This window comes from Sturnus vulgaris, chromosome 3, assembly GCF_052056855.1.
Source record: "Sturnus vulgaris isolate bStuVul1 chromosome 3, bStuVul1.hap1, whole genome shotgun sequence".
NCBI classification, from domain to species: domain Eukaryota; kingdom Metazoa; phylum Chordata; class Aves; order Passeriformes; family Sturnidae; genus Sturnus; species Sturnus vulgaris.
In genome coordinates this window covers 45863919-45890208 of record NC_142245.1, presented here as the reverse complement: position 1 = coordinate 45890208, position 26290 = coordinate 45863919, and the positions used below count along the sequence as shown (strand labels likewise).

The 26290-nt window shown below is 35.8% G+C and overlaps 1 protein-coding gene across 8 annotated transcripts in view; it reads left to right on the top strand.

Moving 5' to 3' along the window:
• ARID4B (AT-rich interaction domain 4B) overlaps nucleotides 1-26290 on the top strand; it is an 86474-nt gene that overhangs the window by 37233 nt on the left and 22951 nt on the right. For 4 of the 8 annotated variants that reach the window (XM_088161520.1, XM_088161519.1, XM_088161516.1 and 1 more), the window contains exons 6-16: nucleotides 2325-2404; nucleotides 4730-4821; nucleotides 7256-7394; nucleotides 11110-11189; nucleotides 12485-12558; nucleotides 13382-13536; nucleotides 17859-17931; nucleotides 18987-19081; nucleotides 20196-20293; nucleotides 20498-20765; nucleotides 21669-21841. In XM_088161520.1, coding sequence (XP_088017646.1) covers nucleotides 2325-2404; nucleotides 4730-4821; nucleotides 7256-7394; nucleotides 11110-11189; nucleotides 12485-12558; nucleotides 13382-13536; nucleotides 17859-17931; nucleotides 18987-19081; nucleotides 20196-20293; nucleotides 20498-20765; nucleotides 21669-21841 — 1327 coding nt within the window. The remainder of the gene's footprint in view (nucleotides 1-2324; nucleotides 2405-4729; nucleotides 4822-7255; nucleotides 7395-11109; nucleotides 11190-12484; nucleotides 12559-13381; nucleotides 13537-17858; nucleotides 17932-18986; nucleotides 19082-20195; nucleotides 20294-20497; nucleotides 20766-21668; nucleotides 21842-26290) is intronic. The other 4 variants (XM_088161517.1, XM_014874848.2, XM_014874834.2 and 1 more) reach the window with 2 other exon arrangements.

Below are 26290 nucleotides of genomic sequence, written 5' to 3'. Positions count from 1 at the left end.
TTTTAAAATTAGTATAGCACAGTATATTTATTTATTTATTCATGCATAAAACTTGTAAATATAATAGGTATACATATATAAATATACACACACACATACATACATACATACATACATCAGTGTCCCTAGTTTTTCCTGCCCTGTAAAAAATCCTCAAAGAGCTCAAGGTATTTAAGTCCTGGTAAATAGATACTGTTTTTGTCATTCATATAAATGTCTCTTAAAGTCTGTGTTTACTATGAAGGGGGAAGAAAATAACAAGATTATTTGCTTTACTAAAAATGCACAACTATGAGTGTTCAAAAGTAGTCTTACCTCCGTCTGCACTTTTTTGCCATTACAATACTTTTCCACAGATTTCAGAGTGGTTTTGGTTCCAAGTTGTCTCTTTTCTTCCCTCCCTGGCTTTTCTCTTGCAGTTTCAGAATATGTGATTTTAAACACATTACACTCCCAATGCCTGCTCAGTAGATTGTTTTCAGGATGTTCCAATAGATCAAAATGTCATACTCATTAAGCCCTACGTGCCATGCTGGCTACATAAGTCCTTCAGGGAGGTCAAGCTGAAAGTATTCATGTTATGGAACAAGATTAAGATTACCTCTGGCAGGGAAGAGGCCACAAACATATTACCGCATAGGACACGTTATGTGGCTACCTGCCTAGCTCTGAATAGGTTTACCTCTGCTGTAGTCAGCTTATCTATCTGTTGAAATGGATAGATATTTTTTTTCTCTCTCATTATATAAGGAGACTGTTTTGTTAATTAACACAAACTGGATTAGAAACCTGCTGACTTCTACTTCATTTAACCAAAGGGGGGCTTAATTATGCGTTGACCATTTGAGATGCAGTTCCAAATCTATGTGGTTTGTGTGCAGTTCTTGCCATAGATACTTTTCTACAAATGTTGAAGTAAGGGATGTGCATCTCTAACTGATACTGTATCACAGTTGAACAGTGTTCAACAATTACTGTACTCTATAAGACAGGCCGGGGAACTATAGTTACAAGGGGAAGTTTCTTCATCAACAGTACTTAGTTTTATATGGGGGTGAAAAATTCTCAGACTAGATAAAAGGTTCTTTAATAGCAAGTAAATGTTAGTCAAGAATTTTGATGTACCTCGTTGCTTTTTATATATTTTTATTAATCGAGGTTCAAGAGTAGAGCACCTTCCATCTGAAAGCAAGAAATGGCTAAAATTAATCTCTCTAATCTTGCTGGTCAGTAGACATTCTCAACACAGTTATTTTGATCTGTTGATGGACAGAAGATGTTTAAGTAAAGGTGAAAGAAATATGTTAAGAAGTTGCTGGAATTTTTTTTAATGTAATATTTTAATGTTACGTGGGGTTGTTTCTGTGCCCACAAAAGTCTTTGAGGTCACTGCTGTGTGGGAGCAAGAATATAATTGTTATCTCTGCAAGAATACAATTATTATTTCTGCTCAAGAGGGGAGAAGAGATAAATTGTTGTCTCACTGAACAGTGCAAGCAAAGCCTAAGAGTTAAAATTTGTCACCAGGTTTTCATCTGTTAAGTACCTGCAGAAGACTTGACCAAAGCTTACTTTTTATATGACCAGTTTATCATGTTCTGAAGACCCCACCTTAAATGCGTGCAGTGCATTTCAGGATTCTAAAGGATAATGTATGTAGCTGAATGCACTGTATTATGAACTTGTTTCCCATTGACCATGTGATAGTAGAGATAGCAAAAAGTCTAGAAACTGGGAGCTCCAGAGTTCTGTCAGTATAGCTGGTTTTGATGTTTGTCAGCACTTTGACTAGTGTTATCTTCCTTAGGAGGACACTGTTGTTATGTAGTGAAGTGCATGAAGTCAGTAGAGAAAGACATTGAACTTCCATACAACGTTAAATTTCAGGGTTTCTTTATAAATATCCGTTTAATTTCTCTGTGGTAAGCAGAGCTTCCACTTGAATATCACAGGAGTTGTGTAATTAAATTCTTTAAAAATTGTAAATGTTAGAAAAAATAGCTTTTGAATGTTAGGAAAAATAGTTTTTGAATTGTAGTGTGTTGAATTTAATTTAATGACACCATGAATTGTCTGCCCAACTACTGGTTACTCAGGGTATGCAAGTGTAGAGTAGCTATGGTGAGAGAGCAGCTTATATATTTATATTTGGTTTATCTGTGAAGTGCTTTACTGGATCTGCTGCATTACCTGGGCATAGGTTTGTTCTAAGGGTTGACTACAGGAACATATATCTCATTCTTTTTGACATGTAAATTAATTGCTCATTAATATCCTGAGTTAAAAAGAAATGTTTTCTTTCCTCACTTCTTATCTGGTGACAGTATTTGATGATGGTGATGAGAAGACTCTGAGACGCTCTTCCCTGTGTTTAAAAGGAGAAAGACATTTTGCTGAGAGTGAGGTAATTCAAGAGTTTTTATATTACAACTTTTTATTTACAAAAATTTAAAAGTGGTACTTTTATTACCTCAGTTTTTAGTATGTTTTGTGTATCCATGCAACTAAAATTGAGGGGTATGCAAAGTGCAGTCTACAGGGTCTGGCTTACTCTTTTTTAAAAACAAGTAATACAGTTCGATTTCACCAAACTCTGGAAGTTAAGAAACAAACCCAGCATTTTATCTTTTTCATTTTTATATTATTGATAATTCATAGTTTGTAGATCACACCAAAAACCTGCAATCACACAACTACTTCACATTGTATAAAAATTATCTGTAAGTATTAGGAAAAAAAATCACGCTATACTTTTACCATGAAAAGGAATATAATTTATAACACAAAAAACTAATGTACATGTTTCCACATAATGAAATTCTGTTGCATTTTTGATGGTCAAACCCAATTTGTAATAGCTGATGAAAGATAAATGCTTTTCTTTTAAATGGTGAATAATAAGTTGCTGTTACTTGTTTATTTGACAACTGCTGCCAGTATTTTTAAGCTGGCTCATGTCTTAGATGTGACTTGCACATTAAAAGTGTGCAAACATTTATAGCACATTCCAAATAATTGGAATTTCTGAATGAGGGTTATTCCTACATATTATGTAAGCCAATCTGGACGGATGGGCAGATTTATGTAAACATGTTTGTTTGTTGGACAGCTACTGAAGATGGGGTTTTTTGCTCTATGTAAGTGTGCTGTTACTGCAGTCAGCTGAGTTTGTTGTTTGCGTGCTGTATTCTTGTGAAGATTCAAGTATTTTCTAGAATCCTAAATCAGGATTAAACATATGTAAAGGTGGGAGCCTAATTAGATGCCTAAATCTAGATTCAGATAGAAATGCTATAATTTTAAAGATCGTGGTTCTTTGTTATTAATGATTAGCCCAACTGAAGGTTGGATTTCTCCTGTTCCATAAGTACTATTTTGATATGGTTTCGGGAGTATTACCTTAGAGTACATGGATTGAAAATTGTGGTCTGCATATATTGCTTTGTGACCTGTTTGGCTGAATGAGAGTAATTCGGATTATTTTGTCAGATTGAAAGAAACCTTACATTCAGTTGACTGTTACTTCTTCTTTTATCATCTTTTTTATCATCTAAGCTTTTGATATTTTGCCAGAAGTCACTGATTTGCAATTCACTGTCACCAGCTCTGAATGAAACATGTTGTACATTTCTAATAATTACCTTGTGATTGCACAGCTACTCAGCAGGGAAAATTGCATCTCAAATTTCTTTTGTAATTAGGCCAGTGCCCCACAGTTGTCTTGTTCTGATTTTGCTACCCAAATGTGTAGTGTGGAATCTTTCAGGATGACCACCACACTCAGAAGAAGTCATACATTTATTTTTAGATTCTAAAAAGCTGGTTTTATTGTCCCTAAGTCAATTCTCTCTGACACAGAATACTTTTGAGATGCTTTTCGGTGTTACACATTGAAAAATTCAGACATGACAATGAAGGTGAAGTCAGAGGACTATATTTAATTTGGAAGGCTTTCTACCTTCTTTCAAAGAACAATAATAAGTGACTGTACAAAAAATTCTTATGTACCAGAGGCCTTCAAATCTGGAATGGTGCTCATGTAAGCAGGTAACAGCAGGCTTAAGGAGAGAAGATGCTGCATGTCTATGAATTCCTTCTGTTGAAGGATTCTTCCTGAAGAGGGAAAGTTCTTTTCTTTCCCTCTCTTTTGTTTTTGAGGCTGATAAAGCATCAATTAGCAACCCTCAATTATCAATATAGCAGCCTTTTAAAAATTATTTTAGAATCTCTCTCACATATCGAAGTATGAATTACTAATAAAAAATACAAATAAGTTGTCATGTTTGCTGCTGTTGAGTGATCTTGCTGTTTCATTTCAAAGGAGACCTTTATTCATTTTTAATTAGATGATTCAGTATTTAGCCTAATGATAGGATCGGCAGAAAATTAATCTGATAGAGATGGAATATGCCAGGTGAGCCGAATACCTGACACTTATTTCTTTGTGTTTTGATGGTCCAAATGCAGAACTTCTGGAAAGAATTGTCTGTGTGTGTTTGACAAAAGTTAATTATGCAGAGGTGCAGAGAAAGTGTTTAAAAAAGCTGCAAAACAAAACACATTCCTTTTTTTAAATCTAAGCATGACATGTATGATGTACTACTGTATTTCTTTTCTAATGACAAAGTCTCCATTGACAAAAATTGCTTCAGTGAGGCAGATGGTTTGGAGAATAACTTATGCCAGGTTCTTCTTATGTATATGCATATGTATTTTTTCATTTCAACAGACGTTAGATCAGCTTCCACTCACCAATCCTGAGCACTTTGGGACTCCTGTTATAGGAAAGAAAACAAACAGGGGAAGGAGATCCAATCATATGTAAGTTAAATATTTTGATATCTCTGCTGTGTGTAATCAATTCTGAAGCTTTCAGTGTGTGCCAAGTTTTATTATTTGTATGTTCAGGCTCCTCTTAATGAAGAAAACAGGAGGCTGGATGAAAAATGTTGTTTAGCACTCAGTTTGAAAGTCAGGTTCATGTTTATTGTTGGATGCAACCATTTCAAGTTTTCATGTAATCAGTATTTAAAATAGTACCAGGTATAGGCAAGAGCTTTTTCTTGATTAAAAAAAAAAGGTGGCATCCCAAATGGAAATGTGATGTTAAATTATATTGACAAACATCTCTGTAGTGTTGTAAATGTGTTGGACTCAAGCTAAAATAATTACAGTGCAATCTTTGTCCAGCTGCTAGGAAGTCTGTGGAAGGCCCCAGAATCCTCCTATAGATCTTTGGTTTCTCAATACAGGGTCTATGAAGGGCTTTTAGAAATAAATGAACCATGTTACTGAATGACAGAATGGGTCAGGCTGGAAGGGACCACAGTGGGGCACCTGGTCCAACCTCCCTGCTCAAGAAGGGTCATCCTAGAGCACCTGGCACAGGATTGTGTCCAGATGATGCTTGAACATCTCCAGTGAGGGAGACTCCACAATCTCTCTGGACAATCTGCTCCAGTGCTGTCACCTGCACAGTGAAGAAGTTCTTCCTCCTATCCATGTGGAACTTCCTGTGCAACACTTTCTTCCCACTGCTTCTTGTATAGTTTGCAACAAAATTTACTGATACAAAAACAAAGTTCAAGATTTCTTAGGTGCCAAAATTCTTGATATCCCTGGTCTTGATAAACCCGTGTTGCGTAGTCCAGTGCCTCTTTGTTGTTTGTGGGTGGGTTGTGATGGTTTTTTTGTGTGTGTGGGTTTATGTGGGGCTTTTTTGCCTGTTGGTTTAAAACCTTTAAGTTTTAAAGTAGTGGTTTTCATGCTTGGATTACCTTTTTGCATTTTCTAATAGCTTGGAATAAATGTTGCCCTGTATATGTAGAGGAGCTGTAAATTTACTCAGAAAGTTACTAATTTGTGAGATAATGAAGAAAAAAGCTGAAAAAAGCTGGCATTACCACAGAGAATGTGATTGTAGCATCATTGGTGTCTCTGACTGGGTTGTACAGGACATTATTATGTCAGAAGCAACGCTTACCTTTATCTTACAGCTAATACTGAGTTAACTGAGTTTAAAGACACTTAGGCCAGTATCTGTGCAATTTGAGTTAGGAAATAGTCTCTCCAAAATAGTTTTGGCTTTCTCTTTAGTCTTTTAGACTCTTTTTCTCTTCCTACAAGAGATTCTTGAGCCCCAGAAAGCAGCCTGAAAGAGTTTCATGTATTTTAAAAGAAACCATCACTTAAAAAAAAAGAATCTTGAGGGAAAAAAAAATAAACCAAAACAATGCTAAACCAAGACAATTATCATCACTGGAAATAACATGAATTTAAGGTGGAGAAAAGGAAATTCTCCTTAAACTGTCCTTAAACTTAAGTTGTCTTCTGTTACACAAACGGTAACTGAGTTTTTTGTTAACGCTGAATTTTGTACTCAAAGCAGTTATGTGACCTATGGAAGATAGCTTTTAAAGTAACGGTGGTTGTGCTCATTGAAGATGCTGTATATTTTCTGAGGATTAACCTTTGAAGTGACTATTAAAAAAGATATATAGAGAGCATCAAGAGAGTTTGTTGGGGTTTTTTTTGTTTGGTTTTTTTTTGGGTTGCAGGTAATTTTAGTTGGACTAGTTTGTACGTTTAGATTCCTCATATGGTTAAAACCAGGTGCAGCTCTGAACAGTCAAAACAATGAGCCAGAACCCTTTTAAATGAAAATGTGTTTGCACCTTGGCCCATCTACTTACATTCCAACGCTTCATTCAATGTGAAATTGAAACACTCATAGAAGTGCTTCACTGCACATCTTTAAAGAACTCTTTAAGGATAAATGGAGTTTCTCTTTGCTATTCATCTTTGTATCTGACGTTTTTTCTTCAGACATTTGTCCTCTCTCAAAATAGCTTTCCATTCTGTGTAATTGTTAAAGTAAAAGCATAGAGAGATTAAGAAGGAAAACCAAAACATTTTGGCTTAACATTGGTCCGAAACTACAACAGTATTTTTAGAGCAGTGTTTAAGTAGGGTAGAATGGTTTCACTTTGAATACCTGGACAATACATTTCTCTTCCTCCATGTGGATTGGTTTTTACATGTATTACTAGTAAACGTGCATTTCTGAGTTTGTAATGTTTGAATTGTTAATATAATATAATTATAAATGCTTTATTCTTTTTTTTTTACCAAAACACCTAATGGGCAATTCAAGTCACTGTTATTTATGCCTCTTTGATAATTCGGTTTGGATCTCCTGTAATTATCATAAACAAGTTTTGAATAGTTGAGTTTTAAGTCTCTTTCTGTTGTTTAGTCCTGAAGAAGAATCTTCATCCTCTTCCAGCGATGAAGATGAAGATGATAGGAAACAAAGTGATGAGTTGCTAGGAAAAGTTGTGTGCGTGGACTGCTTCAGTGTGGATAAAAAGAAAGCTCTGTGGTTTCCAGCCTTGGTAAGAGTTTCATTTTTATTATAATTTTGTACAGCTTTTATCATTTTCTGGGCGCTGAAGGAAGGTGTTGGGTTTTTCCATTTTGGTGTTTTTTATTAGAACTTAGTATGTTTTTTCAAATTGGCCTGTACAATAAAGGCAAAGGAAATATATCTAGATATGTTTGCTTAAAAAAACGGCATTGCTAACATGGCCTTAGTTTTTTGAAACAGCCAGAGCTTGTTGACCTGATTGTAGCTCAGCAGTATGTTCAGTACTATTGGACTAGAATTTCAGGGCTTTTTTCCTAGGCTGTTGCATGTTGATTTACCAATTTACTGAGTTTTATCAAGGAAGGAAATACAAAGTACAAAGGAAGAGGAAATTTAGTGATTACATAGACATGATTTTTCAACATTCAATATAAACACATTGGATAATATAATCAAATGCTTTTTTCTTGATTACTACAGTAGGTAGTAGAAAATTGACAATAAATTTACTTTAAACCAGAATAAAGGAAAAGAAAAAATACTCGTACCAAAAAGCTACAATGTAATTTTAATGACACTTTTAAAGAAATAAACCTCTAAAAAGAATCACAACTAGTCTAGTGATTGCATGTAGACTGCCTGATTGATATATTTGGAAATTAATGTATTTCTACATGTGGTACATCCTACTATCATGCTTTTTCATTTTTACTTTATTTTTAATTATAAATATTTGATTAATTCCTCCCTGGCAATGGAAACGTAACACTTCTGTCTAAATTCAGGAAAACTTGTGTTCAGCTTTTGAAATTATGCCATATAGTTAGATTTAACTCCTCTTAGTATGTCCAATAGCTCTCAGTTGCAGCTTTCTGCTTGTCAGCTACTGTGTCTTGTAATGCAGTCCAGCAGCTTTCTAGTAGGAGTTCTTTTGGGGAAGTTTGTGGAAGAGAAGGAGTCACTGAAATCTTTTTTATGAGGGAGAGGGCAGAATGTACAGCATGGAGATACCATGTTTACAGCAGATAGCTTTAAGGGAAGTTTTCAGTGATGAACAAGAAAAAATTGGTGTGTTTCTTTGCTGAAAGTGGTCATCAAGATGATGCAGTATCACCCATCTCACAGTTCACTCAGACAAGTGGTCAGTGAAATTGGCTTAGCAGTTTTATGTCACACTGCTGCGTTTGCCTTTGTGGTTATGCCCATGACAGATACCAGTTTCCATGGCATGCTCTCAGAGGGGTTGAGCTTGTTTGTGACTAGTTTAGTGCTGCTCAGATGGCCGTGGGTCAGATTTAAGGTCCTCCTTAAAGAGGAGCTGAAATGGTTGCTTCTGATCCAAAGATATACTAAAGACACACAGTTATTTCTTTGGCTTTCTTTTGAAGATTGGAATAGCTTCTTCTTCATGGAAAGCTTCCTGCAACAAATGAAAAGCAGTAGGGGGATAAAGTTGGAGGGTGAAGCTTGTTAACTCTGAAATAGCTTATCCTGGATTAACTCTTACTTTAGTAATCAGGTTTATAGCTCTGCAAACAAACATCATACTGCATTTAACCAAAAAAGCTGAGCCAAAGGATAGATTTATACCTCAAATAGCTGCCTTTTTTGGTTTGGCTTGGTTTTCTTTGTTATAATCCCTTCCCCAGTAGCTATGCCTCTTGGGGTTTTTTTTACCTTGTAAGCAGGTTTCCTCTACTGTATCAACAAAGTAATCTTATCTTATTACTGATAAATTTTGCATTAACGTTGTATTATGGTAATTACATGAATAATGTAATGAAAATTCAGGTTTAATGTGCTGAAGAATATGTATCTCAGCATTATTTCTTATTAATGATACTATGTACAGATACCTTGTGTATAAGCACAGAAGACATTGTGCAAGTTTATAATGTGAAAGCAGGTTCAGAGATTAGTCTAAACGTTTACAGCAAGTAACAATTAAGATTAGTAGTGAAAACCAAGTACTTTGGAGATCAGTCCTATAACCAGATAGATCACTCAACAAATTTGAAACTATAGAAGTCTTAATTTGGTAAAAAATTATTATGAGGACTCAGTGATTTACTACATTGTTTTAATCCTGCATTCATGTTTGGGTTGGTGGGGGGTTTGGTTGGTTGTTTTTGTTAGTTCTGTGGGGAAGGGGTGAGTACAGTGACTAACTGGAATGTAAAAGGGTCTGACAGTTGCTCCTTATGCCAAAGAGTATGATTTAGTAAAGCCTTATAGCATTGCTTAGTTTTAATGTGTACTAAAAGGCTTTTGAAAGGTGTAGTGAGGAAATCTGCCTGCAGCATTTTCAGAAAATTGAGTTTACATAGGATCATCTCTTTCATCCTCCTGTGACTCCAGTGGAGTTTGTTTTGCAAGGAAATTGAGAAAACTTGATTCAGGCAAAACTGAGGTGATGTTGCTTGATGTAAAGGCACTAGATGAGTTTATGGTAAGCTGTTTTCCAACATCTGAATGAATTTCTGACTACTAAGATCTTGATGCTTTTAGAAAATCAGTAGCTAAAGCCTGAAGAACCTTTTTCTATCTTTAAAGAGCTAGGAGTTTGCACTTGGAAGTTTAAAATAGAGGATGATAATCACTGGCTTCTACCCTGACATTGCAAACTGTATCTCAAGCTTAATTTCAATTAGAAAGCTGTTGTTTCCTAAGTAATTTTTTGTAGACCATAGAATACATTGAATTTTGAAACTTGGTCAGTTAAATTTTTGTCTTGAGGAGCATATTTAGCCTATGTTTTGTGATATGTAAGTCTATTTCCAAATCACTTGAAGCTTTTGACCTTAGCTCCTAAAATGCTGCATAGGCAGTGACTTATGTAAGGAGGGGAAAAAAACAGCTTTTGCCATTTAGTATCTTTGTATTTGGTGGAAAATTAGGACTCAAAGGCAAAAGCTGGTCTAAGAGAGAAGAGGTATTTCCCTGGACTAACTTAGGGCTACAGTCATTTGCTGCTCCTTGAGGTTTTGTAGTAGCCAGAATTTTCCTAAGTTTCAAGGAACTATGCACATTATGAGACATCAAATGAGTGATGAAGAGGGGTTGCTTTTCTGTTTTATATCTCTGGCAATTATTTATATATATATATACATAATATTTTTATTTTTAAATTCTTAAAGCTTTTGGATTAGTGGCTTGTATAAAAACTAAAATAGCTTTTAAAATTGCAACAAATAATTAATATATTTTCTCAGTGCTAGACTTGATTAGTCTACTTTTTAAATTAAAGAACCTATCATAATACTTGTACTTGAAGTGCTCTTCTCTCCTAGGCAGATTATTTGTAAGTCTTCCCTCAAAAAACTGCATTTCATAAATTTTGTTAGCTTTTGGTTTTGACACTGTGTGTCATCACATCCTTAGTGTTTCCAGAAGTTTTCAGGAGAAGTCTCTAAGTCAGGTGGCAGAACTTGGTGAAATTTCTGTCCTTTTAGGATAAGGAGTAGAATCAGCTGTAGAGGCATGACAGATTGAGATTTTGTCAGAATGCTGTCCTTACGTTTCTGGCAGCAGCCGTCAGTTTCCCTCTAGGAATGAGCATGACCTCATGCATTCAGTAATTTCAGGATGTCAGCCTTTCTGTGTTTTGAGGGATCTCACTTGCTCTCATCTCAGGGTTGCCAATGAGAAATTAGCACAAAAGCATTTAGAGAAGCACTGATATTTACTATTACTCTCGTTTTAGCTTCTTCTCTCTAAACTTTGCAATTGTAATATCTTTGCAGGTGGTTTGTCCAGATTGTAGTGATGATATTGCAGTGAAAAAAGACAATATTCTTGTTCGCTCATTCAAGGATGGCAAATTGTGAGTAGGAATGTAGAGTTTGATAATTGAACAAAATTTATACCTCAAGTGAAATGTAGTATGAGATGTGTTGGGTAAAGTATTATTAACATCGGTGAGCTCAGTAAGTTCCTGCCAAGATTTTTCTAATGTCTGAAAAACTCTTAACAGCCTACATGGTGATGAAATTAGTCTTGAACTTTGTCATTATTAGTAATGGGATGCATAAATCTATCTGTTTTCATTTCATTGTTAAACTTGTGGCAAGCAGAGCAGTATTACGTGACTTCAAGAATGGCCTGGAACTCTTTCCTGCTGGTTGGAATAGAGCAGTGCTTTTCAGGGATGTGGCTGTAAGCTTATCCAGCTACAGAAGGGTCGGTGGGGATGTGTGCATGCCTGCACGTACACAACATGCACACACAGAAATCCTCTTTCTTGTTTGAAGGTAGTAAGGCATATGTTTATCTCAGTTTAGACTGCAACTGCATCTTTATCGTGCTATAATGCTACTCAAAGTAGGAAAAAGGATAGAGAAACATAGAAAACCAGACTGTCTGGTATTTGCAACAAAACAAAGAACTTTGTGTTCTTAAACTCACAACAATAGAATTATTTTTCTAGGCTTTAGTTTTTATTCAAAAGTTGCAGCTATTTATTGTGGTTCAGTTTAGCAGAATGTTTTGCAGGAGGGATATTGAAATATTTAACAGTTTTGTTGTGATTTAATTACTTACTAAGTCTAGGGTATTGCTTTACCATTTGATAGTTTTTCAGGCATCAGTGCACATCATCCAAGGAGCACACATAAGATGTGTGCACACAAGCACATACCCACCCCCAATCTACCAGAACTGCAATTCAGGCTTGATTCCTTGGTTATAGACAAAGTAGAAATCAGAAAGTGCTTTGTTCTTTCAATTTGGAAGTCTTTAATTTCATAGTGACAATATACACTTAATACTAATTTATGTTTTAAGCAAGGCAGGGTTCTAAATTAATTTCAAATTAATGTGAGGGTTTAAAGTATTACATATATGGGAGATTCCAGAAACTACCTGTTTGTGGAAGTGGAATGCTTTCTTTAGTAGGCAGTGAATGTATATAGTTTAATCAATTTAATGTAGAAGTTTTGGTTTTGATCCACTGACTAATACTGTACCAGACTAGCACTATAGAATTGTCAGGATGTACTTCATGTGCCTCTTATATATGTTTAGTAAGTGCAATATAATCTTAGTGGTAGCTTTATATTGTATAGTTAGTTTACCTTTAAAATATTTTAATTTGTTTTTAACGCTTTCTAAATTATCCAGTGTTTCTGTGCCAAGAAAAGATGTCCGGGAAATCAGTGAAACTTCACCAAAGCCCGACGCTTTGTTAAAACAAGGTAAAAATAACTTTGTGAGAAACATTTGTATGTATCTGCATAGTTCTATGAATTGCACTAAATCTATGGCAGATTGATTCATGTCTTAAAGATCCTAAAATACAGGATCTTTTGTTACAGAATAATATATTGAAGGAGAACACTTACGGGAAATTAGAGGAACTTTTTTTTTAAGCAAATAAAACCTAACTAAACAAAACCCCCCAAAACAGCACCCCACCTGCTCTGCACTGACCTTAAGTGTAGACATGCCGAACAGGCACACATTGATTCTATACATTGTATTTTTCCTTTTGCTTTAGAACTTTATAGAATTACTCTCACAGTAGTGTCCCTAATACTTGTAAGTTGCCTTTATGAAATTTGAAAATCTGGAATTGTGGGTGCATTTGAAAATTTAAGCTTTTGTGATCAAACGCTTAGAATTAGCTTGTGATTGTTTCTTCCTCCTTGCCCTCCGTTTTTGGTATATATAACCTGCAGTGTAAACCTGTTAGATAGGGGTTTCCTCAATTAAATTTTCATGTATGCTCTATGGAGAAGATCCTTGTTTGTGTTTGTAGACACTAACATGGTAAAAATACTAGTAATATATCTCTGAGTGCCTTGATGTGCAGAGAACACTAGGCCAGTTTGACTGGTAAGACAAATAAGGATGGACAACATGGAGTGGTTGTTCTTTGAATTTGGGGTGAAATTATTAATTAGTAGTCTTTCCTTCTTCTCCTCTTCCCCATCGCCCCTGATTACTGTTTTTTTAAATTAAAATGTTTGTGCAAATTGATGCTTCCTGCAGTGCTAACAAAGGCTGATTCTTTTACAGCTTTTGACCAAGCACTTGAATTCCGTAAAAACAGAACTGTTCCTAGTAACTGGAAAACAGAATTGAAAGAAGATAGCTCCAGCAGTGAAGCTGAAGAAGAGGAAGAAGATGAAAAAGAAAAAGAGGATAACAGCAGTGAAGAAGAGGCAAGTGAAGTTAGTAAAGGGCCTGGATACACAGCTGGCATAAATTAGCAGGGACTTATGTATTTAAGTAGGCCTTTTTAACATTAGGAGACATGTAAAAAGTTAACATAGACAGCACTGTTACCATAGGCACTATTCAATAACTTGTTCATTCCCTGGTCTTCTGAAGAATTGCTTCACTACAAGCTGTCTCTCTGGCTACCCTGTGTAAAGAAGCAGAAGAACTTTCAATGAAGGCGTTAGTCCATGTACTCCACTCTTCTCTTTTTTGTTCTGCAAGTATGGAGTCCCTACCGTATGATCGGTTTTCTAATCATCTGTTCTTTACTCCCAGCCTCCTGTCCAGAAATAAAATGAAGACAAGAAAAGAAGAAAATTAGTGGAAAGAACTTTATTTCACAGCTGGCTGAGAGGCTGAAAGAGAGAGGCTTTTGAAGCTTTTACTTCTCTGTACCTTCTTGTGGTACTCTAAATCTGTATCTGTCATAATCACTTTTTCTCTCACAGGGTTTGAGAGCTGTTCTCTTAATTTTTAAGCAAGTGCTAGTAGTGCAGCAGACTTAATTTCCTGTTAGTAGGGGAATTGTAAAGAAGAAACTGAGGTGGTTTGGGTCTTAAATGGTTGTTAGGGTCTTTGTCTCAGTCCATCCTCCCTAGATATTGTGATTCTGGCATATCAGAAGACAGTGTTTCATCTTTCAGTCATTCATTTCTTTAAAATGTGTTGGGAGACTCAAAAGTGTGAAGTTACGGCTTTGCCACGTGTTGGGAAACTGAAAAAGTGTGAAGTAATGATTTTACCACCTTTCTATGCTTGTAATTTCTTTCTGCCTCCTCTTCAAGTTCCCAGAAGATTATCCAGCTCTGATCAAAAGTTTGCAAGGGGCAGTGCTGTGCTTAGTATTCTGAGAAGCAAGGAATAGTTCCTGAGCTTCAGTACAATTTCTGAACTTGATCAGCAGGTTAGTGTCGAGCCATGAGCAGGATACACGTAGATAGGTTTGTATCTATGTAGGATTACACATCATCTTTATATACTGATTGTTCCTGCACTGCTTTTAGGTCAAAAATACAGAGCCTTTAGCTGCAGCATTTGTAAACATTTGACCTTGTACTCTTTCAACACCTTCTCTTGAGCTACTCTTAGTTCCATGTGACATTGTTTGAGCTAATCTTTTTATCTACTAAAGATTTCACCTCAGACAAATATTTTGGAATTTACTGTATCACCTCTTGAGATAATATCTTTTTCAGTAAACAGTGATTTCAGTCACTTATTAAACTAGGAAGTTTCTAAAACAGAGGCAATTTTTTTTTTACTTCTCCTTTTTCTTCCTAGCTGTCCTTGGTGGTCAGTGTGTGTCTTCTTTCCACCCATATTTGAGCAGTTTCTGCAGCTTCTTCTCTTTGTTTTTGTTATTTTGTGCCTATAACGTTCTGGTTATTAATCGGCATCTCTTCCCAAACAGGACCTGTGGGCCTGGCCTGCTCTTGGGACTTTATCCACCTGCAGGTTGTTCTACTGCTTCCCAGGACATGTAAAGTTCTCACTGATGGCCCTCAGGCCGTCCATGTGGCCCTACTACCCGTAAACCAGAACAAAACATAACAGAAAACCCAAGCTCTTAAAGATGTCACCATGGGCTTCAAAAATAGATACTTCTGTCCTACATATACATGTTCACAGCCCATTATGTAGATATATAGATGCTCTTTTGTATCTCATATCTGTATACATGCTTCCATCCTATATAGATAGGAGTTGACATGCAAATCCTCTAAGAAGAGTACTTGCCTTGTTTTTTTTTCCCCTAATGGAAGAGACTGGAAAATGGCCTTCCTTTACTTTACAAAATCTGAGGTTGGTAAAAGAGTTGTCAAAGACCTCTCTTCCAGTGTTGTGCTATAGTACTGTGTGAATTTGTGTTTCAAAAAACATGTTGTTGTTTTCCTGGATTTTATTTTAACTTGTAGCATAGACAGATACATTAGGGACTGCAGAGTGACCAGCTAGCACTCTAGTTGTCGAACTTGAAGATAAGCAAATATGGCAGTGTGACCTGCCTGCTTTAAACCATTATCTAGGAAACCTTGTTGTCTAGCTGGATTAAGAGTTTACTAATAGATACTATTAGTATTCTATAATACCTACTGACTCTGTAGAGATTCCGAAAAAGTGTAAACATGTTTTAGAGGCATACAAAGTCCTAAGCTTTCCATGTTAGCACACTTTCTTAGAAAGGTGTTTTGCTCTCCACTGGAAAAATTAATAAGGAGTATTCGTTCACCTGCCATTCTGGCACCTCTGTGAATTATCACAATAGAGATGTAGGAGTACGCTTCAGGCATAGGACTGTATAATAGGAGTGTTTTATCCAGCCTCTTCATCACCTTTACCTTATTTCCTGCTGTATTTAAAAACAACACATTCCTTCTTCAAAACTTTATTGAGTTTCCTGAAAGTTTCCTGACAGGTTCAGTGACACCTGTCACCCCTCCCCTAAATGCTCTGTGAGACTAATGTCTTATGGCAAGCTTTTTCTTGCTGGTGAGGAACATGAGAAACCCAAGTAGCTGCTCATGATTGGTGTTCCATGATTCATCAGATGCTGGTAAAAGTCCTTTCCAAGTACCTGCTATGAGAGATTAAAAAAAATACATTTTGGAGTTCTATTCCACCCAAGTAATTTGTTCTCCATGGCCCATGGAATATAAATGTTCTTAACTAGACGTTTATCTGTACTGCATGTCGGACTGCAGCATCACCATGTACCTGTCAGAGAAGAGTTGGGCTACATGTGCCAAATTCTGATGCCTCTGCCCTGTGAAAAGGATTTCTGGTATACTGGTTGCAGTTCTCTACCAGCCTGTCCTTGCCTATCAAAGCTGCCTGCTCTGAGCTCTGCTGGTACAGTGGGTGTCAAATGCCTACCATGTAATGCCCCAGGCAGAGACATTGCTCTTGCATTACCTTTGCAAGATTGGAGTATTTTCGTTGCATTTCTGTTGATAATTGTACCTGAAGGGCAACTGTTTCAGCATATTGTGAATGCTGCTTCCTGAATTTTTTGCCTGTTTGCTCTAACGTCAAGGGCATTCAGTGGGTAAGAGGAAGTATAGAATAAGAAAAAAACCCTACTCCTTGATAATAGTTACAGTTTCCTGGCCGTATTTTCAGCTGTACATCTCTTTATTAAATAGATTCAATAGCTATTGAAAGGTTTGGGGTTTGTTTTTATTTGTATTTGTTTTTCCCAGTTCTGTTTAGTAATTATATTCTGTTTCTCTTGTTTTCTCAACTGTCTTAGTATAACTTTAAAGACAGTAAGTTTTTTCCCCTTGCTTGAGGGTAGGTGAAGCTTTAATATTTAGTACAAGGAGACTGTTGAGGAATGGAAATAATTAACATGGAATGCAAATACACTAAAGAAAAATAATTTCGTTTAGATTAGTGAATAACTAGTTATTTTTGGAAACTCTACAGGTAGTATTAAAAATTAATCAACTCATATTTGATGTATTGTTTTGCAGTAGCTCAGTCATCAGAATTTCTTCAGAATGTAATATATTAATATCTTATTGCTACTAGTTGTGGCAAGCCCCATTTCCAAAAGAAATGATGAGGTGTTTATGAGGTGTTGTAAAGTTAGCCATAGTGTTTTGTTATGAAACTCCACTGTTTATTAATCTAAGTAAATCTAATGCAAAGATTTATTAGTGCAATGAACTGAACTTCCAAAATATCCATTGTTATTTCAGTTCTGGGATTGATCCTGCTCAGCACGCGCTCAGCTGGTGCCCCATGGCAGTTCGCATGCAGTGCCATTGGCTGCGGTTTGCCAGTGCAGTGGATTAGAACTCCTAAGAAAGTGCAAGCACCATTTGCTCTTTGACTTCATCTCTGAAAGTGACGTAGTCTATCCAGGAACCAAGGAGTCACTTAACTGCAGTAGAAATAGAGCTGAGATTTCTGATATAATCTCTTGATCATTAATAGTGCTGTCTCCCAGACTTTCTGCATAAATGGATGAAATTGAGAACACATCTTGATCTATGGTATCATTTATGATACTTCAGTGATCAATCAAAAATCCAATTCTGATGTATGTTTACAGTCAATGTTTTATATATTTTGAAACACTGTAGTTTATAAAACTCGGTTTCATGTGGCATAGCACTGAGAGCATGTATCTCTCTGTGCTTATCCTGTTGCTGACTACAGTAAAACGAACTTAAACATTTAAACCTAAATTATCACTGCCGTATGTTTCTTAATGAAGGACTGTAACTCAAAATGGTGACAGTTTTCTTGCATGCATTGCTTTCAACAGGAGGAAATAGAGCCGTTTCCTGAAGAACGAGAGAACTTTCTTCAGCAATTGTACAAGTTCATGGAAGACAGAGGTAGGCATTTTAATTAGCAATACTTTGAAAAATTGAGTCTGTAAACGAGCAGTGCTTTGCAGTACAGTTTTGGAAACAGGGAAATTGTACTCATGCCTTCTGACTTCCCCACTGTTTGGAAGATTAGTCTGTCACTTGACTCATCTCCTGAAATTTAGTCCCATATTTCTGCTTTCAGAAATAAATGGATATATAAAAATATCGATCCTACTTTGTTTTGCATATATTGTACTATATTTGCTATAGTGTACTTATAGTGTGTATAATCAAACATTTAATAGTCTCAATCATATTAATTTATATTCTCAGTTGCATATATAATAACTTTAAAATACTGACACACACACCTTTTAGGTAATGGAAAAATCCCTTTACTTTGTGCTAATTTTCTTTTGTGAATCCTGATCATTAAGTGCATGAACAGTATCCGTAGATTGAGATGTTTTTAAAAGCCAGTGCCATTCATTATGTTAAGTCTTTACCAGGTTTTTATAACCTGCAAGAAAAGTGCCAGTGTCTCCAGAGGCAGGAGTTAGGGTGTCTGTATTTCAATTACTGTTATAACCAGTTAAATTAGTATCTTCTTTAACGCCATATGGAATGAGTTAAAACTGTTCACAAGAGATGACAATGTGATAGCTACTGCTAGTACAGTAGCATAGGAGGTTTCAGCTCTTGAAGCATTGTGGGATTGCTCCTGGTGAGGGTTGGGTTGGGGTTTTTTTTTATTGCAGTGAAAGGGGTGTTGTATTTTTAGATGTCATTGTTTCAGTGGGTGAAATAAAAATATGTGTAATATAGTTAGCAAGAAAATTTGCATCATTTCTGCATGTTCTGTAACGTAAGGAAGAACGTATATATATGCATTAAATAACACAAACCATTTTCCCTCTAGTTCAGTAAGTAAGACTCTTGAGGTTTAGTTTCATGAAAAGCAAATACCAGATGCAGGAGGTTTACAATACTGTATTTAATAATAGTGCATGTGATGTGAATTTCATGTTATTCTGAAAAAAATACTTCAAAACACCCTAACAACTGTCTTTGTTACCCAGGGACTCCTATTAACAAACGACCTGTATTAGGATATAGAAATTTGAATCTCTTCAAATTATTCAGACTTGTACACAAGCTTGGAGGATTTGATAACGTGAGTATTAGTATGATGAGTATTCCAGAGCCACAGAGCCTGAGGATGCTGTTTACTATTGTGGAATAATTTATTACTCTGTGAAGTAGTGATAAAGAACACAGGACTTCCAGATATATGAAAGTTTACTACTATGGTGGCATAAGACACCTTGTAGCTCTAAAAACCATGCTTTAACATGAACCAGAAACTAGTTAGATGCTAAATAAATTACATATCTACTCAGCATGTTTAATTACTGCTGCATAAAATCAGCCATCATGTGTGTTTTGTAATATCTCAAGAAAGGTTTGTCTGACAAAGTTGTTACTGCTGTCACTGCTCAGTAAAATGTATAAGACAACCAATTTAACTTAAGGTCTGATGTGAAGCTCTAATTTCTCTTTATTCTGGGTAGTATAAAGAAGAGTTTGCTGACTGAGATTAGTGAAACTGTCTTGAGAGGAGTAATTAAAACATATTGAATTCATGGCCAAGCAGATTCTGTTTGTACTTTGGACTGCTTCCCATGAATGTAGCCTGTCAGCTGAGGAGGTCTGTTTGTGCAGTGACACCTTTCTGATAGACAAGACAGGATGTGGTGCTTGGGTATTGCAGTGCATCTGCTTTACCTTCACAGATGGTTAGAAATGGGCACATCACAGAACTTTGTCTCCAAAGGGCACGTTAAGGACATAGTGAAAGACCTGGTAGGCACTATGTCTGGTGCAGTACTACTAGGGTTGAGTATTGTTAATGCTTTGACTTATTTTTTTCTTTCCAATTTAATTAAAATTCTAACTCTGATAGTTAAGTATTACTTCAAATACAAAATAAAAATGAAAAATGATGTACTGATTTTTCTGATAGTTATATTTTCTTTTCTCTGTTTTATTGCCACCTGGAGAGGAAAGCCTGCTGTGGCTTGTTACATTGTAGAAATGCTAAATTGCTTAAAGTAATTATATCAGACTACAGTTTGCATTACAGCGAAATACTGAGCGTGTGATAAATCGTAATTTTATAGATCAGAGGAAATTACTTACATTTATTTTCTGAAGCTATAAACTTTGTCCATTTCCGGTTTTTTGTCAGTGAATTGATTCAAAAACAATGATTTCATTGTCTTTAACAGATTGAAAGTGGAGCGGTGTGGAAGCAAGTTTATCAAGATCTTGGAATCCCTGTATTAAATTCAGCTGCAGGATATAATGTTAAATGTGCATACAGAAAGTAAGTAATAAAGCCATAAAGTTTATGCTAAAACTTCAGTGAACTGATCCTGTGCTAGGGGTAATATATATGAAATCCATAACTCTTTGGTTTTGATACAGGTTTTAAGGCTTTAAACTTATTGCCTATATTTAGCTTCTCTAGGTTGGATTTTTCTTCTTGAGTCAAAGTTGCTTATCACATGAAAATTTTTTTTTTTTTTAGATATCTCTATGGTTTTGAAGAGTATTGCACATCAGCTAACATTGAATTTCAAATGGCATTGCCAGAGAAAGTGACGAACAAGCCTTGTAAAGACTGTGAAAAAGAAAAAGAATTGAAGATGCGTGAAGAACCAGAGCAGGATGCAAAAGAGATAAAAGTGGACAAGGACGAGCGCAAGCAGGAGGAAGTAGCGGTAGTACAACAAGAAGAAAAAAAGTCAGCTGAGAATGATAATGAAAGTAAAGAAAATGATAAGCCCTCTGTTCTGGTAATATATTTTTAAGTTCATCTTGTATCTTGCTTATCAAGTCAGTGTGTTAATAGTCATGAATTAATATAAAGATTGAAATTTCTATGATGGATTTAAAATAAGACACAAACTCGCAGTAAACCGAATTCAGAACAAGACGTTTGAGCTGCATTTACCCTAGGTGCCTGTTTTAGGGGGTCATGATGTCAAAATATCTGACTTGTTAGAAAACAACTCCAACATTTCACTTGTTTGAGGGCCTCCTGGGTGAAATGGAGACTAACTAGTGTCCAGTTTTATCCTTATCTGGGTAATGCATGCTCACAGTTAACTATATTGCTGGTATTTTCGTTATGCATTTTGCTATGCTTGTAAGCCCTCATGAATACTGCTGTTACTTCTGTGTTCCAGTGAAACCATTGAATCTCTACAAAGACCTGGGCCATATTATGTACACATGGTCTAATGTACTTTAGTGGTCCAGAGAGACAAATGTTTATAGCTTTTCAAAATCCACTGTTGACTCAGTGGCTTTAGCAAAGGAAGTTCAGAGCCATAAGCTGATGTGCTGCACTGTAAGGGCCTCGGAATTTGCTGTGGAAGCCAGTACTGGTATTTTTGCATCCCAAGTGGCAATATGCTTTGTGAAGTGTTTGTCCTGGGGATTGCTTTGCAGTCCAGGTCTAAGAGCTGTATGCCTATATCATTGTGATAAAACAAGCTAGGACACTGGCTGCAACTTTAAACTGGTACGGTTAGCTTAAGATTTTCAAAAGGAAAAGCAGCAGAGGTGCTGTAATTTTAGGACAAGCCCCACACTGTAGCATTGTTTTGCTCTTACAATTTCGGTGTGTTTTGTCTGCCTTTTCTTAAATCCTTTGTTTTTACCTTGTGAGTTAACTAAAGGTTTTGTTATCCTAGGGAAACAAAAAAAATTTGCCAGATTCTGTGTTTACTCAGCCTGATCAAGAAAAGGACTTAAATGTAATCAAAACTGAAGATGAAACCAAATTGGAAGATAAAGAGGAGGAGAAGATCAAAGAAGCGGAAAATCCTACAGTAAATGCAGATGCTGAAGAGAAAGAAAAATCAGGGTAAGTTATGCTGTTTCTCATCAGATGAGACATAGGTGTTTTTTAAATTTTACTCTTGTAATTTGAACTTCAAATCAGACATGCTGTTGTTAGTTAGACTTGTATCTTCCAGAGACTGATGTGTTTATAACTTTGTCGTGGTTAGGCCAGTGAAGTTCATCGATCTATTTTTAAAAGAAAAGGCAGCTTAAGTTTCACAGGTTCCAGGTCTAAATGTAAGCTGAGTGAGAACAGAATATACAAAGCGTAGGTGACTATTTGATTTAATACAAAAATATTGCAGAAGTATTTTTATACTTGATTTTAGTACAAGTATATGGCAAACTTGTGGTTTCCAGCTTTTGCTTGTGGACAGTGTTTGTGTAACATGGGAAAAGATGGAAGTTTTTAGATCAGTTAAGAGCCTTGCTGTTGAATAGGCCTTATACTGGCAGGAGTCTATTGTGCAAACCTTCAGACAGATGTTTTGAAAGTTGGAGATGGAAATAATACGGATACTCAGGGCCATCTAATCAGAGTGTGTGTGACTCATTTGCTTCACGGAATGGGCAGGTTTTCCTGTTTCAATGCAGGAAAATCTCACACGTGTTTTTCAGCAGCCACACCAAAAAAAAATACAAGCAGAATATAGTCCTCATTAATCCCCAGCGTCTTAACAGTTTGTGTGTAAAACCCTCATACAGTATGATTTCTAGTGTTAAAAACACAAAAGTTCACTTTAGCAGTCAGATTTATTCAAATACAGGGTTTGTCTTCAGTAAAACCCAAAAACAGATGCTTAAGGAAGAAGCTGTTATAAGAAGAAAAGTAGATAATGACACCACCTTATACTTTCACAGCAATCTGTATATCAGAGATGTGTTGGGTTTTGTTGGATTTTTTTGTAGTTAATACCATCTGTTGCCTGACCAGTAATTCCCTTGTACATTCCAGTAATTTTGTTGTTTAGTAGATCAGCTTTCTTGATCTTCTGTCTAAATATCATTAGCTCTTAATGCTTTTTCTGGCCTATTAAAAGTTGTGGCCAGAATGTCATAGTTTAGTGTATTGATTTCTGATTCATTGGTAGTAGGGTTTTTATTTTATTTTATAAAGGATTTAGATTTTTTTAGTGGATTCTGGAATGATCCTTTTGTAAAATAGTTTTGTCATCCTGAATATTTTCGGTGAGATTTCGTTGGCAATTTCTGTAACTCAGAAATGCAGAATACAGAAAAGCCAAGTTTACCTGAACTTAGTTAAAGAGCTTTTTCTTTATGGATATGATTTTGTTTGTATCCTATGTAAACTTTACTTTAAAAAAAAAAAAAAAGTTGAACTTTGTTGCATTTGCTATTTTTTCTGTGAACTAGATAAGCTGTACTTTAACAAGTTTGCAAGATTTTCAGAATTGTTAGACTGATTTTAAAATGCTGTTTTCAAAATATTGAACTGAATAGATGGAAAACTTTGCAATGCTTAGAGATTAGCAGTTCTAAAAGTTCCCTAAATTGTGTATTTGTATGCATGTAAGTTTGTGATGTTACTTTATTTATATACCTGAAAAGTATGGTGGCTTCATGCTTACCATGCTGCAGTCATAAATGGTACATGGAAACCTAGCATTTATTTTTCAGTAATCATTTATTTTAATTTTTTTAAGTTGGAGTGTTTTTAATCCCAATTCATGACAATTTGCATGATTTATGACATCAAAAATGTTACGACTGTTCCTTGTTTTTTATTTATGAAAACAACAAAAATCTTTAAAAAAATACTTATTTCCTTTTAGGTTTTCCTGATTCCCCTGATAGCAATTGAGTGAATTCTTTTCCCTTTGCTCCTCCTTACTCATTCCAGTAGAAAACTCTTCCAACTAGTATTTTGCTTTTATGACTCATGGAAGATTGTAACGAGTTGCTTAGAATAGAAAGCGTAAGTCTAAAAAGAGGTGTAGGCGGTGATGTGGTCATTGCTGGGGAGCCATGCTACCTTTGAAGGAATAATTTAAATTGCAAAAGTGGAACACTTATAGCAGTTAATTGTAAGTATTTATAAGCAGTGTTACTGTAGTTAGCATGATTAATTTTTGCTTCTGCCTTCTCAGATTGATAGGGAGTACAAAATGCACTTGTGTCAGCTTTAAAGAGCTTTTAAAAATGTCACTGTCATCCTAAATGCTGAACAATGTTCTTAGCATTTATACCATAAAGGCTTAAAGGAGTCATTGTATTAGATGTCGTACTTCCCTATACCCAACTTCATGGATTAGAAGTGGCAGAACCTATACAAAGGTAGAAATGTTGTGGTTGAAGTTCTTTGTTGAACTGATATGCAAAATGAAAATAGGCATTTTTTAGGTAGAAAACTAATCATATGCACCAATACTTGAAATGTAATCAAAATAGATCAGTGTGAAATTCAGACTGAAATTTAGTTATTTGGTATATTTAAAATGTCTTCCTGGAACGTTTTTAAAGTGATGGACCATTTTGTCTTTCACAGTCCTAACAAAACAGCTAAACAAATTAAATCGAATGTTATATTAGGCAAACTTGTAGAGTTTTCTATTTACATTTGTATCTATAGGACTTTGGACATCTTCATGTAGCTTATTTGTCTGTAAACACAAGGAACCATGAGGATAGAAAAACTTAGGAGTTTCTTTTTTGTGACTTTCTTATGGGAGGACTGGATGATACTCCCAGCTTCCAGATCTCAAGAAATACTACTGGAAGCCAGAGTTGTTTATTTTCTACAGGTTTTGGTTCTCCATGCAATCCCATGTGTCTCAAACCTTTGAGATTGCTCAACTTTCTCTTCCTTTCTTCCCCAGAGTGCCAGTTTCTTGCCTGCTTGTGTATCTGTGAACACTGAGAGTAGCGATTCAAAGGGCACCTTGCCCTTAATTCTGTACATTTTTTTCTTGTTCTCGTCTTGCATTTTTTTCCTGTGGCTAGTGGAAGATGCCTGTCCTAGATACAGGTTGTAGAATTTGTGGTCATTAAAACAAGTTTTTAAAAAAGCCAGTAATGTGTTACATTCCCCAGAGGATCCTTTACAAAAATGACTTTGTAAATCATCCTTTTCCATAACATCAAGAAAAAAGGTAGTTATACTTGGCCAATGAATAAACAAGAAAGTTCAAAATCCTTCTTCTTCAGAAGTTCCTACAAACTTCGTATTGTGGAAGTCGTGATCTTGAAACATAGCATTGCATACCTGGTGTGCTGTTTCCTTTGTGGCATCCAATAAAATTAACTCTTTTAACTTGTTGAACGCTTGAGTCAAAGTCAACAAATTGGAAACTGAGGTTTGAACAGTGTATACAATTGAATATGTTCCAAAGAGATTGAGGCCAGGAGTGTAGTGGAATTTTTAGAAGGTGTGGGGTTTTTAGTACAGGCTAATAAAATGAAAGGTGAATCTTAAAAAATTTCGTAGTATGTGCAGTTTGGAAACTGAAGTGTAGGTTAATTGCTATAGAAACAATATTAGTAAGGTTTTTTTCCCCATATAGTTAATTCAACTCCAAGTTTCTGTGTTGATTTTGGAGTTTTTATTGAGAATTTTTTTTGTTCTTGGTTTTGTGTTTTATTTTAGTTTTAAGACTTTGCTCTAAGACACCTGGGACAGACCATTGTCAAGAACATCATACTGAAAATGAAAGGTTAAATGCTGAGAATCTGGGTACATTTTTGCTTCTAAAGAAAAATTGGAAGCAGACTTGTATATGGGTAGTATTTGGATTTTTGAGGTGCACAGGCAAAATTCTTTTAAGAGTCCCAGTTGCAGTACACAGACATTGCAAGTGGTTTTGTTCTTGTATTTTCCTTATTGTGGCTGAGGTGCTGCCTGACACCAGGAAGGGCTGTCATCTTTGGATCTTGTTCTTGTTCATCAGACTGTCATTTTCACAAGTCCTTCTTTGGCCTTAGGAAACTTCTTGAATTCATTTGTTTCTTGTTCTTGAAAACAGTCTTATTTTTTTTTCTCCAAAGAATGCATGAACAAATGTCCTTATGAGCACTTGAGAAACCTAAGCACTTCTGGTTGTCTGATACTGATGGTTTAGCTCTTTATGGTGGGGTTTTCTAGCAGCTGGTACTGTCATATTTTGGCAATATCACAAAGTGAAAATGCTAAACATTTAGTTGTTGATTTAATTCTCTTCAAGACTATCAGCTCTTCATTCTTGTGCAAGGGAAGAATCTTAATCTTGAAGTTGTTACATGCATCTTTCATGAGGAAGTAACATTTCACCTCTTATAAGCAGTAGGGTGGAACCAGGATTAATAAAAGCAGTAATTGAAAACCAAGTAAAGATGGGCATTGTTTGGCCATTGTGTGAATGATTTTACTAAGGTTTATTGCCCCTGTGGGGTAAGAGGACTACCCCACTGCTGTGCCTGTGCTGCTGCTGCAACTTTTTGTACAAGAGTTTTCTTATAGCATCTATTAGGGGTTTTC